The sequence below is a fragment of the Gadus morhua genome, chromosome 15 (assembly GCF_902167405.1).
Source record: "Gadus morhua chromosome 15, gadMor3.0, whole genome shotgun sequence".
NCBI lineage: Eukaryota > Metazoa > Chordata > Actinopteri > Gadiformes > Gadidae > Gadus > Gadus morhua.
This window is the reverse complement of record NC_044062.1, coordinates 24323128-24337027: the sequence shown is the minus strand read 5'-3', so window position 1 is coordinate 24337027 and position 13900 is coordinate 24323128. Positions and strand designations below refer to the sequence as shown.

At 44.5% G+C, this 13900-nt stretch overlaps 1 protein-coding gene across 4 annotated transcripts in view; it reads right to left on the bottom strand.

The window, feature by feature from the left end:
• Positions 1-13900, bottom strand: part of cfap36 (cilia and flagella associated protein 36) — a 37175-nt gene that overhangs the window by 1978 nt on the left and 21297 nt on the right. For 2 of the 4 annotated variants that reach the window (XM_030379963.1, XM_030379966.1), the window contains exons 4-10: positions 8537-8651; positions 8183-8270; positions 5996-6122; positions 3261-3393; positions 2497-2657; positions 501-662; positions 161-235 (exon numbers count right to left, since the gene is read on the bottom strand). In XM_030379963.1, coding sequence (XP_030235823.1) covers positions 161-235; positions 501-662; positions 2497-2657; positions 3261-3393; positions 5996-6122; positions 8183-8270; positions 8537-8651 — 861 coding nt within the window. The remainder of the gene's footprint in view (positions 1-160; positions 236-500; positions 663-2496; positions 2658-3260; positions 3394-5995; positions 6123-8182; positions 8271-8536; positions 8652-13900) is intronic. The other 2 variants (XM_030379964.1, XM_030379965.1) reach the window with 2 other exon arrangements.

The window sequence follows — 13900 nt, the reverse complement described above, 5'->3', positions numbered from 1 at the left end:
CCTTTAGTAGATATAAAGCCAAATAGCTGTGGGGAATACTGGATGTGAAGACCCAGTACTATTAGTCACCCCACTGTGGCTAAAGGGAGAGAGAAACTACACTAGATGAGGACCAAGAGGCCATCACACTAAACTATCACTGCACTCCGGCCAGGATCACCTTCTGTTTGGAGGTGGGAGCATGTGGTGCTGGGGGAGGTGGGCTAGGAGCCCCGTTCCTCTGGCCCACTGCCTCCTAACAGACCAGGACCAGACCAAGCAATTATAAAAGGGCAAGAACGCAAATAATAAGAATGAAGAATATATGAGGAATATGGATGGACACCAAGGATGTAATGACAGCAGGACATGCTTCAAAATCTGGGTTTAATTCAGAGAAGATGCAACTAACATTTGAGACCTGAGAGCTCAGATGAGTCCAGCGTGACTGCTGGCTCTCTTGAGATGCCGCGCCGAGTGGCATCATAAAAACATTTAGTGTGTATTGAAGGTGTGGTTACCGGGGTGACGGGGGCTGGGGGTGGGTGAGGGGCTCTCTCCTCCGGAATGGCCGTCTTTCTGCCATTCTGCTGTCCCCGCTTCAGAGCCTGCAGCTTGTCTCTCTGCTCCCGCAGGTACTGGGCCCTCTGCTGGACCTGCTGCTGCTGGGACTCGGACAGCTCCTGCCCAGAGCACAGAGCTCATGAGGTACACCCCAGGGCCTCAATGGCCTCCAACCCCCCAGGGCCCCCGCGCCCCAGGCCTATTCGGCCCCCAAGGGCCACCCTCAACCCCAGGGCCTCCTCCCACCAGGGCTTCCTCCCTCCAGGGCCTCCTCTCTCCAGGGCCTCCTCCCTCAACCCAAGGGCCTCAACCCCCCAGGGCCTCCTCCCTCAACCCAAGGGCCTCCACCCTTTTCAACTGGTCGCTGCAGAACTAGACTACAAATGAACACTGGTGTTTCTCAGTTTATTTAAACAAGTGTGGGAAGGAAAGGTTTTTATTACATTTTAAAAACTAGTTTGAACTTGTTTGGGTTCATTGGTTTCCTGATACATGTGTTGGTTGTTCAGGGGGAGGGAGTATGGAGCCAGTTTCCTGCCATAATTCAAACCTGAAAAAATAAGTTTCAAAGGCTTGTAAGTCTGGGTTTGAAAACTCAACACCTTGTAAAAAAGATTTTGCAACACTGAAAAAAGTGATTATAACCTGAAAAAGATTTTGTGTTCTATTTTATCTTCATCATTTTCACCAAAACATTTTCAAAGTTCAAAAAATTTCACCAGCGCATTTGCAGAGTTTCAAATCTGGCACTGTTCTAACAGTGTATTTCATTGTTTCCCGGTTTTGAACCTTGTAAATGGGATTCTGCAAACAGGTGTTCATACATTGAGAAATAAGTTTTGAAAGGTTGTATATTTAGTTTTAAAAACTTGTAAAGGTGTACGTTTACACCATTGCAACGTATTTTTTCAGAACTGACTTTTCAGCATTGACTTTTCAGAGATTTGACCACACAGGCGCAAGCTTTGAGTCACGTGAATATTGTCAGTGTTCTGTCGCGCATATGTTTTGATACTCCTGACAGTCAAGTCTGAAGAAAAAAAAACTTTCCTGGGGGCGGGACCATTTAGCTTTAAACCTATTGGTTGCTCTCGGCTGACGTACATTCCAATCACATTCTTGTCATCGGCAGAGCACTTTCAATCACGCACAGCCCGGTGAACGGCACGTGTAAATCCTTCGACCCTCCCTTATCCCCATGCGGGTGTTGGCGGATGGGGGAGTCTGGGCGGTGGACTGCGACGGCATGATAGTTGTCTGACCCCTTGGAATGTACTGACGTACATTACAATCACATTATTTTCATCGGCAGAGCACTGTCAATCACGCACAGCCCGGTGAACGGCATATGTGATTGGAATGTACGTCAGCCGAGAGCAACCAATAGGTTTAGAGATAAATGGTCCCGCCCCCAGGAACGTTTTTCTTTTCTTCAGATTTGACTGTCAGGAGTTTCAAAACGAGTGCGCGACAGAACACTGCCAATATTCACGTGACTCAAAGCTTGCGCCTGTGTGGTCAAATCTCTGAAAAGTCAGTGCTGAAAAAATACGTTGCAATGGCGTAAACCTTTACAAGTTTTTAAAACTAAATATTCAACCTTTCAAAACGTATTTCTCAATGTATGAACACCTGTTTGCAGAATCCCATTTACAAGGTTTCAAAACCGGGAAACAATGAAATACACTGTTAGAACAGTGCCAGATTTGAAACTCTGCAAATGCCCTGGTGAAATTGTTTGAACTTTGAAATTGTGTTGGTAAAAAAGAAGATAAAATAGAACACAAAATGTTTGAATTTTTTTCAGGTTATAATTAATTTTTTCAGTGTTGCTAAACCTTTTTTACAAGGTGTTGAGTTTTCAAACCCAGACTTACAAGCCTTTGAAACTTTTTTTTCAGGTTTGAATTATGGCAGGAAACTGGCTCCATAAGGGAGCAGAAAGGGGCTCACGGTGTAGGGCTTGGGGATGCCCGCCTCCCTGCGCGCATCGTCCAGACTTGGCTCCGTAGAACTCTGCTTAGTGTTGCCTTGCTCCTGGGACCCGGGGTAGGGGTCTGCTGGGGGCTCGCCCCCCTTCACCGGTGCTCTGACGACTGGAAGCACTTTGGAGGCTTTGGACAGACACAGGCATCAGAGAGAACTGAGAGTTAAATCTGGTCCGTCCTCATCCACATGTCCAGGTGGTCATGGTGAGGCGGGAGCTGTATTGGGTTATATACTGGGTTGTAGGTAGTGGAGAAGCAGCCTCCCAGTCCGGAGCCCAGCTTGATCAAGATGTACAATGGCCAGTCTCAGAACATATGAAACACACTGGAGCTGCCGTGTGAAGAATGAACAAGGCAGCTTCTATTCTTCAATAATAGTTGGTTTTGCGCCGTCTACTTTCACTTATTTCTTTGACGTTGTCTCGTGTTTCTCCTCAGAGTGTGTATGTCATTCAAGTCGAAACGCACGGATTTGATTGGATTAGTAGCGTCACGTGAGATGATTAACAAGGCAAGAGATTTGGCGGTTTCCTGGGCCGCAGAACCAGGGTCAATGGGCTGGAGAGGCCAGTTAGAGCTGAGAGGGAAGGGGACCTGAATCGTCTGTAGGTGGCTTTGGATAAAAGCGTCCGCTAAATGATTCAATATGAAATGGATAAAGAAGAAAGGTTGAAGCATTGGAGGAGCAGGAGAAAGAGAAGACGATGGGGACATTAGAGGTTCAGGTACCTGTGGGCTGTTTGGTGGCAGTGGGGCCGCTGGTCCCTTCAGGATCGTTCAGAACCCCTGCTTCCTCTCTTAGGGCCGCTCTGCCACTGCTGGGGCTTCTGGGGGCCTGGGACCAGGAGTGAACCAGGGTTCCCTCATTCATTCATCGTCACACATTCACCGTCAGACTGCCTGTCGGTGGTTTTTCGCTGTCTCGACTCCACTCACTACTATCAGATTTTGGGGTGTGGCCAAAACCATTAAATGTCGTTCCCTGGAAGCCAAATCTGGTAACACCATGGAGAGGGCAATTTGAGTCCATATTTACCTCTTGTCCTAAATTTTCTAAATGTCTGGCTTTTAAGACAAGATTTGTATACTACTACTGGCTACTAAAAAAAAAAAAAAAAAACTACTAAAACTAGCTTATACTAACTAGGGATGCACCGATCCGATATTTGTATCGGTATCGGTACCGATATTGAAGACATTTCTAGATCGGGTATCGGTGACAAATGTGCCGATCCATATTTAAATATTATTATTATTTTTTTTTTTTATGTTTATGTACATACTTGAATCCTATTCCTACTACCTTGCTGCTTTGATAATTGAATTTCCCACGAAAATGTTCTCACGGGATTAATAAAAGTGTATCTATCTATCTATTGGCTGATCTATTCAGTTTCTATGCTGTGCGCTGTGAGTGACGTCATAAACAAGCAACACGCCGTGCGGAGCCTACAGTGATTGCAAAATGGAGCGAGCAAAAGGATCTGCTATCTGGAGCTATTTCACTTTACCTAAGCCAGCAAGCTCCACGGCTACATGCAACATATGCAAAGTAAATGTCCCGAGGGGTGGTACTAAACCTTCTAGCTTTAATACCACAAACCTTATAAAGCACCTCCAAAAATTAAAGTCTCATGATCCCAGTCTTTTCCCCTCAATGAAACGTACAGTTTGTAGACATAATTTCGCGCTGTTTTTCTATATCGGTATCGGATTGGTATCGGCCGATACTAAACCTCAGATATCGGTATCGGTATCGGAGGTGAAAAAAGCAGATCGGTGCATCCCTAATACTAACCCATTGCAACAAGGTTTTTTTCAATACCGTGGAAGTGTTTCCATTGACTAGAGGGAGTGACCCGCATCTGCAGTGGCTCTCGGCCTTCCCTTCAGCTTTAAACTTCTCACACACACACGTTAAAATTTCCATCACAATATATTATGTAGACCTATTACTACTATTTAAAGTAGGCTATCATTTCCTTTTATTCGGCAGAAACTAATGAAAGGAAGAGATTAAAACATTGTTCAGGCTTAAAGGGACACTGTGTAGCATTTTAAGTATTATGTATTAGCTAAAATGAAAGTCTTCATTCATAAATATGTCCTCATTGGTATAAAATCACCTCTGCCAATAATCAGATTATCCTCCTGTGAGAAGAATTTCTTATATTTATGTTAGATTATTTAAATAGAACTGGTAAGTCCTAAGGAGTCATCCATGTCCTTCCGGGTCTATGAAAAACGAAAGCCAAGAGGGACATAAGGCACTAGGTGGTACTAGCAGGCTAAACGTGTTTTCGCTCAGAGCCAGCGTAACTGAAACGTAGAATAAGCTCAGGGAGACACGCTTGACACTTTGAAAGCCTGCACTGCACTTTCTTTCATAATGCAAGATGATACTGATGCCACGCCACAGGAGAAGGAATCCTCGTCGCCGAAAAAGGGAATTAAAAAGGCAATGTGACCGGCAAATTCAAAAAGCGACGGTAAACATCGGGGTAGCTTTTCCCAGTTTTAAAGAGCTAATGAAGGATTAGGATTTTTCAAATAATAACATTAATTTTGTCATAATAACAAGCTTTTCTCATTGCTTGGTGGTTAAATCATTACATAGGCAGCATAACACTAGAACACGTATAGTTAAAACAGCCTCGTTGGTGGATATCAGCATAGGCTATATTTGATTGAATAAGGGTTGCATTTCATGCCTGCTACCTCCCACTGTCCCTCTGTCCTCTCCCTCCCGTTGATATCACCTGATGATGATCTCTAACAATGAACGCAAATCGAAATATAAACGAATGAAGAATGTATCACTACTAATTAACACATAGTTCATGCGTTGTAGAGCAATATAAGCACTAGTAAAAAGAAGAAATGTTTGTTGGGTGTCAAGCTGTTAACTGATGCTATAGGTTATGACATAGTAATGTTACCAATAAAAAAACAATATTAACGAGGCAACATAATTCATTATCTTGCTTGAGGGGTAATTACTCATACATGCTCACAGTAATCAATGCAGTTTGAAGTTTGTTTGAAATAACGTACCTCATCAACCGAAAAAAAACTTGATGAGTTATTGGATGACATGTTGTCATAGCTTCTTGGCACATGCCGGTTACCGTAGCTGCAACCAGGTAGCAACGCACATTTGAAAAAGCGAGCACTAAATGCAATATACAATTTGACCACTCGATTGGAGTAATTCCTACACAGTGTCCCTTTAATATCCTGTGTCCCTTATGAAGCCTGCACACAGCTGGCTAGTATGTTCTCTCACTTTTGCATGATCCATTCAAAAGGATCTGTTCACCTTTGACTGAAGTGGTGGGATACTCTGGTGACAGAGCGCAGCAAGAAGCTAGCTGGTTAGCTGACACCGGGGCCAATTTCCTGAGCCTGCTCCAGCTCAGAACACTGCTCACAGGATCTGTCTAATCTGATCACACCGGGCTCACCTGGGCTCGGCTGCTGCCCAGGTCCTGGGTTGGGGCCTCCCCCGGAGTCCTGCTGCCGGAACAGGGACCCGAGGTGGAGCCGACCCTCCTCTGAGACAGCCCTTCGTCATACTCCTCCTTTGACTTTCTAGATGAAGGGAAACCGTAGAAGAGAGGGGCATGTTCGTGTTTGTGATTCTACAGCGAGATACCTGCAAAGTACTGAGTTTGATATTTTTATTATGCAGTGATTCAGATTCAGAAGCAGTACAACAGAGACATTGATCTCTGCTTTGGCTCAGGCGGCCCTGGACATTGGTTTTCCTGCCCATTAAATTCAGGCCATAATTATGAACCTTTACTGAGCACACTCAGCCCAAACACAACGATGGCTCCTCTATTAACCAGGTTGAGTATCGCCTTACCTGAGGACTGGGCTCCCATCACCTACGCCCTACCCAAACTGATCCGTTTCCCTTTTGAATTTGTTTCTCTGAAGATAACCCTACAACGAGATTCATCTGGCTACTGATGCATACGTTACTTTAGACAAAGGGTCTGCCTGAACCTTGAATTGCATCCCATAAATCCAAAAAAAAAAGTGTTTTTTACTACTCTTCATTCTTCGCATTAGCCAATAGAAAAGCAACATAAAAGTCTATCTGAATTTTGGCATTAGATTACATTAGTCATTCACATCTCAAATGACGGGACATTATTTCCCATACAATCACTTAATAGCTATCAAGTGCAGGTAGCTCTTGAATAACCTTAAGTGAAAATGCTAGTTTAGCTCTTCTAATAGTGTTTTATTAGCCTGGTCCGCGCAATGATCCGGAGGGTCAGCAGATTCCCCAGTCACAACTCTTTTGTTTTCTCAGCACTCCATTTCTATCAATGTGTAAATTAACTTGAAGTGTGTAAACATCCTAAAATCAAATGTCTAAAATCCTACTGAGGATTGTTGCCATAGAATGAGAGTCTTGATTAAAAAAGGGCACATGGGCAACTTCAAGAATAACTGAGAACCCTGCTTGGTTAACAGACCGTGAAGACTCCCAGGACACCCAAGGAATGGTGAGCCTGAGTTTGACCCACTAGCAGCCCCATACCGAACAATACAAACTCAAGAGGAGTGATCCCCCCCACGTGGTACTCATGGTAGAGCTCATTGTGCTCTATATGGGGGTCCTGGGTCCATATTCACAACACCTGAGGGCTTGTTATCCCACTAAAATATTATCAATGTCCGACAAGACTATGGAGAAATAGTACTTATTTCTTTACCTTTTGCTTGATCCGTTCTGTTTGTTATTGTACAGCCAAGCACATTCAGAGGTCGTACTTTGGGGGCGCTATTACCCGATAGGGTTACAGCCTGTTTTCATTTGTTTACATCTGATGAAACAGTGTTAAAGAGTCCAGTCCCTCAGATAGGCTTGTGGGGTGAGGGAGCTATCCGTTCCCCTTCAATGGATTAGCATCCTGCCCAACTGGACTTGACTTCAAAACGCAGAGCTAGTTAGAAATAATTGGATTGCTTTCCAGTTGGATAATGATGACGCACGATTGAGGAAAACCATGCCTAATAACAAAGACACCAATGTGTCAGTCTGACAGAAAACCAGTGGGCCTAGTTTATCAAGGCTGTCAGTCTATGAATATGAAATGCAATGACAATGTTTGCTATGGATTTGAAAATTATGATTTGTTTGATTATTTTGCTGTATCCTTATTTAATACTTTGGTTGGTAAACACTTTGAATTTAAATGATTGAATTACGACATACAAAGTGGTAATCTTATAGTGATCAATGTTCTTTTACACAGAGTTCACTGGCCCCAGATCAGCCTACTCTTGGTCTCCATCGAGCTGCAGATCACAGCAGGCAACACACCCGCCCACATGCAGCTACCAAGTTGCTTGGTGGCTAGAAGTTACCAGTTTAGCGTGAACCACACCACCATAAGAAGCTTAGCTGGCTGTGAAGTGCTCCACTTGGCCAGGTCAGCAGAGGAAGAGGAATCCTATTAAACTGGAGAGGATAGGCCAGGACCATGCCCAAATGTCAAGGCTGCCCAAGGGTCCTCTGCTCTGCTTCATGGAGAAGCAGCAGGCAACAACACAGTATAAGGGTGACGTATACAATGTGCAGGAAGCACTCACACTCAGCTACCTTTCAGCTCTAAAATATGTTTGGGTCTTACTTAAGAACCTCCTGCAGAATCGTCATCTCCTGTTGCTCCAGCTCTGACATCACATCGGCACCGTCTGTAAGACACTCTGGAAGAGCACCTGTAGAACAAAAAAGCTCATATGAAACCTAATTTGTAGGAACGTGTAGAGAGAGACAAAGATAGAGAGACTCCTTGCAAATCAACTCATTAGATAGATTCTGCTTGGTCTCCTGGTGTGTGTGTTCTGCTTGATCTCTCTCTCTCTCTGTGTGTGTGTGTGTGTGTGTGTGTGTGTGTGTGTGTGTGTGTGTGTGTGTGTGTGTGTGTGTGTGTGTGTGTGTGTGTGTGTGTGTGTGTGTGTGTGTGTGTGTGTGTGTGCCCTACCATGTCTCTCCTTGATAACCCTAAGCGCCTGCAACTGCAGCTCCATGTTTTTCTGGACCATCAATGAGCGAAACATCTGGAAGTCATCGGTGGCCAGGACTGGCTGGAAAACCACCTGAACAACCACAACGCAACACCTGACCTCCTTTGTCAAAGGCCTGTTGAACTCTAGGTTTATATTTCTATCCTAACTAAAGCTGTATTTATCCATCCTGTACTATAGGATCAAAGACCTGTATATGGAGGTAAATCTGTGCCATCAGATTTTGAAAATAAAAAGCCATTGAATTTTAAGCACAGAATATTTATGCATTGAAATAACGTATCTGGATTTTTTCTGCCTCTGAATTTAACTCTTAAAATTGTCAATAAATCATTTTCAGCTTTATTTTTCAATGTTAAAAAATTCAAAATCAAATATTCAACGTTAAAAAATTAACGTTGAATATTTAAAAACATGCCAAATTCAACTGCAAAATTCAGTGTTCACATCCGAGGACCCAAGAAAGAGCAATCCATCTTAGATGCTTGATTGCGGTCAAGCAAGAAACGCGGGATAAGAGCGTCACTCACTGGTTCTTTCTTTCTTGATACAAACGTTAATTAATTTAATTTAACGTTAATTCTAAACAACATTTTACACAGTAGCCTATAATAGGAAATGCGCAAAGGTAAATCAACGTCATTAAACACTGACTGTAGCTTTTTATGGGGAGAGAAGCAACGGTGGTGGACCTTACTAAAAGCCCTATCCATTGTATCGGTCTGTAAAATGCTAAGGAAATAAAATAAAATGTATTTATTAAGCACACTTAATATCAAGGTCAGGGGGGGATCTTATCTTTTCTTTATATTTTTGTTATAATGCACACCGTTTTTATTTTTTTACTGCAGTAGGAAATAAACGAGGAACTAATGTCTGTATGTGAAGTGTGTGTGATTGCAGTGAATTGGCTGGATTTACGTGCAGCGGTAGGGTAATTGTAGTGGGTTAAGGAGCCCAATTTATTAGGGCACCAAGGTCCCGAGGTACGTTTGGTGCAACACAGCCTCACTCCCTACTCGTCAAATGTGTGACGCATGGCCAAGGATCCCTGGCGTCAATTTCCAACGAAAAATGGGTACCTTTTTTGTCGTTTTTCAACTCGGGGGTCCGTCAGATAAACATTCATGTTAATCCCTCACTGTCGGATATAGACAAAAGGAAATCAATGTCCATCGACGGTGAGGCCGTCACGTTATGCAACTATTGATTTGTTTGACATGATTTAAAAAAACAACAACGCAGACCATCAGAGCCATCTACCTTAGGTTACTTTGATCTTGCATAATTTTATTCAGCTCCGGTGTTGGTAACGTAAAGTAAAACAAATCATCATAATGACGATGATGATGATATAATAATAATATTGAATATTTATCTCACTTTGTGTATCTGGGCAACCCAGTCGCCAAAAGCATACGTTGACAGAGTACGTTTTCGTGAACACTGACTGGATTACTTCACATTTCAACATAAAATAGCGTGGTATACCATCTGCACGTAGCGCTGTGGAGGTGCCTGAAGAAAGCACAACCAATAAGGTTATAAAATACATAAATTCCTGGTTATATACAATACATAAATTATAATTATTTGGAAACTCCCCATCGCTGCCAGTACGGCGAAGGTGACGGTGATGGAGGGTTGCAAGCTTCACTGGTTGTTTTAAAAACGGAGTCGCGGGTGTAAACCTCAAAGGCGCGGGTCACGGTTTTCTTGGGTACTTTCAAAACCTACCGCAGAAACAGTTGGGGTGTAATATGTATTGTATAATCTTTATGAAAACTCAGTCAGAACTATCAAACACCAGAGTATGGGCGGGGTTGGGCAGTGGACACACGCGACAACAAAAAATAGTGCAGAATAAAGAATAAATTCATGCATTATCATTCAACTTGAACATTTGTTTTTACAGTATAGAGTGGTGGAGGGATGACGTATGTTGGCCAACCCGGAAGTGAGCGTCGCCCTGGGTTCCCTTGACAACAAGCCGACAGGTTTTTCCATTGGATTTTGGATGATTGCAGAAAATGTAACCTCCTCAAAAACGGAGAATAAATAAAAGAATAAAAAAAACGGTGCTCCAAATAACCACATGTAAACTAACGCATTCTGAATGGGAGTGTTTCTCAGATTTTTCCATGCTACACAGAACGAAATGTAAACCCATGCAAATAAAGGCTCCATGGTCATAATAATTTAAATATAATTAATCTCCTGAGTGTGTAGGGTATGTATTCTATTTTTTTTTTTTTTTCCAAATGGGGCTTAAAAATAATAATAATAATACATTTAATTTAAAGGGCGCCTTTCAAGACACCCAAGGTCACCTTACAGAGCATAAAGTTATCATAAATCGTTTACAAACAAGACATTGTAGAAAAAGAATAATAATAAATAAATAAATTAATAAATAAAACAAAAACAAGACAAAACAAACAATCAAGACAGTGATCTGTTAGACTTGGCGAGTTTGAACAGGTGAGTTTTGAGTTGTGACTTGAAGGTTGTAATGGTGTCTGATTGTTTTATGTGTGGGGGGAGGGAGTTCCAGAGCATGGGTGCTGAACAGCTGAATGACCGGGCACCCATTGTAATGAGTCGTGATGTGGGGATACATAGTAGTCCAGCAGAGGTTGAGCGGAGGGAGCGGGAGGGAGTGTATTCTTGGAGGAGGTCGCAGAGGTAACTGGGGGCTAGGTTGTGGAGAGCTTTGTAGGTGAGGAGTAGGGTTTTGTATTGGATGCGGTAGTGTACTGGGAGCCAGTGAAGTTGGATGAGGACAGGGGTGATGTGGTCAGATGATTTGGTGCGGGTGATGATCCGGGTGGCTGAGTTCTGAATGATCTGCAGTCTGTTGATGAGTTTGGTGGGGATTACGGTGAGTAGGGCGTTGCAGTAGTCTTTGCGTGATGTGACAAATGAGTGAACTAGGATTTCAGTGCTGGATTGGGTCAGTGATGGGCGGAGTCTGGCGATGTTGCGGAGGTGGAAGAATGCAGTCCGGGTGATGTTGTGAATATGGTGTGCGAATGAGAGGGTGTTGTCCAGGATGACGCCGAGGCTCTTGACTTTGGAGGAGAAGGGTACTGGGAATCCATCGATGATTATGAGTGGAGCTGGGGTGTGTTTTGATTTGGTGAGGGTGGATTTGGAGCCGATGAGCAGGGCCTCGGTCTTGTTTCCATTGAGTTTCAGGAAGTTCCTGCTCAACCAGCTCCAGATCTCTTCCAGGCACGTGATGAGGGAGGTGGGGGGGATGGCAGCGGTGGGTTTGGTGGAGATGTAGACCTGTGTGTCGTCAGCGTAGCAGTGAAAATGGACCCCATGGTGACGGAGGAGTGTGCCCAGCGGGAGGAGGTAAGTGGTGAACAGGAGTGGACCCAAGACTGACCCCTGGGGGACTCCCAGTGAGACACCTGAACACCCAGACTTGTGGTTGCTTAGTTGAACAAATTGTTGACGGCCGGTGAGGTAGAATGTAAACCAGGAGAGTGCAGCACCATTGATCCCAATGCCAGTCAGGCGGTCCAGGAGCAGAGGGTGGGAGATGGTGTCGAATGCTGCGCTGAGATCGAGGAGGATGAGAATGGTGAGTAATCCAGAGTCGGCTGCACGGAGGAGGTCGTTGGTGATTTTGACTAGGGCTGTTTCAGTGCAGTGTTTTGGATGGAAGCCAGATTGGAACGGTTCGTGGAGATTGTTTGTGTCAAGGTGGGACTGTAGTTGTGCGGCAACCACCCTTTCAAGTGTTTTGGAGATGAAAGGGAGATTGGAGAAGGGCCGGTAATGGTTAAGGTCAATTGGGTCAGCACCAGGTTTTTTCAGGATGCGAGTGATGGCAGCCAGCTTGAGAGTGGGGGGTACGGTACCAGTAGTGAGGGAGGAGTTAATTATGTTGGTGATCATTGGGGAGATGGACGGTAGACATGCTTTGACAAGGGAGAGGATCGAGCTGACAGGTGGTGGTTTTGGCTTTGCGGATGAGTTCTGTAACGGTCTGTTCTGTTACTGGGGTGAAGTCAGAGAGGGAGCTGATGAGAGGTTGGCCAGAGGTGATCATTCAGGGTGGGTCATCAGAGGAGGTGCGAGATGAGGCCAGTTGTTGGTGAATGGTGTTGATTTTAGAGCTGAAGAAGTACAGGAACGCAGTGCATTGGGTGGTGGAAATGTCTGGAGGGAGGGTTTTAGGAGGCTGAAGTAAGTGGCTGAGTGTTGAGAAGAGGACTCTGCTGTTGCCTGTACCAGTGTTGATGAGGTTGGAGTAGTATGAGGTTTTGGCAGTATTGAGGGCATTCTTGTAGTGATGGAGGTGGTCCGAATACATTTGGCGGTGCACAGTGAGTTGAGTCTTATTGTAGAGTCGCTCCAGTCGATGACCAGTGGCTTTGAGCTGGCGCAGATGAGGAGTGAACCAGGGAGCAGTGTGGGTGAATGAGACTGAGCGGGTTTTCAGGGGGGCCAGGGTGGTGAGGGAAGAGAAGAGGCAGTTATTGTAGTGAGTCACCAGGTCAGTCAGGGAGGAAGCTGGGGGAGGGTTGGTGTAGGAGCTGATCAGGGTGGAGAGGTCTGTGGTGTTGATATGTTTGATGTTTCTGAAGGAGATGGTCCGTTGTTCCTTGGTTTTGTGTAGTTGGGTATGAATGTCAAAAAGTACAGCTTTGTGGTCGGAGATGGGGCAATCAATGACATCAAGATTAGTGGGAGTGATGTCAGTGCAGCAGATTAAATCCAGAATGTGACCTTTGTTATGGGTTGGGAGGGTGTTATGGGTGTTATGGGTTGGGAGGGTGACATCGTTGTGTGATGCCAAGACAGTCCAGAAGTGATGTGAAGTCATTAGCAAAAGTACAGGATGGGTTGTCAATGTGGATGTTGACATCACCAAGGAGGATAGCAGTGGGGGACATTGCACATACAGATGTAAGTAGTGATGAGAATTCATTGAGGAAAACAGCAGAGGGTTTTGGTGGTCTGTAAATGGTGACAATGATAGTGGGTTTGGGGCCTGTGAGTTTTACAGCTAGACAATCAAAGGAGGAGTGATGGGGGACTGTGACAGTGGTGACTTTGATGTTATCACGGTGGAGGAGAGCGAGGCCACCCCCCCTCCCATTAACCCGGGGTTTACTAATAAAAGAAAAACCCGGTGGGACAGCCTCATTTAGATGGGCGAAGTCATTTGGTTGTTGCCAGGTCTCAGTGAGGCAGAGAATGTCTAGGCTCTGGTCAACAATAAAGTCATTTATCAAAAGGGCCTTATTACTGAGGGATCAGGTGTTCAGCAGACAGAGTTTCAGACAGGTGAGTGGAGTGTAGCA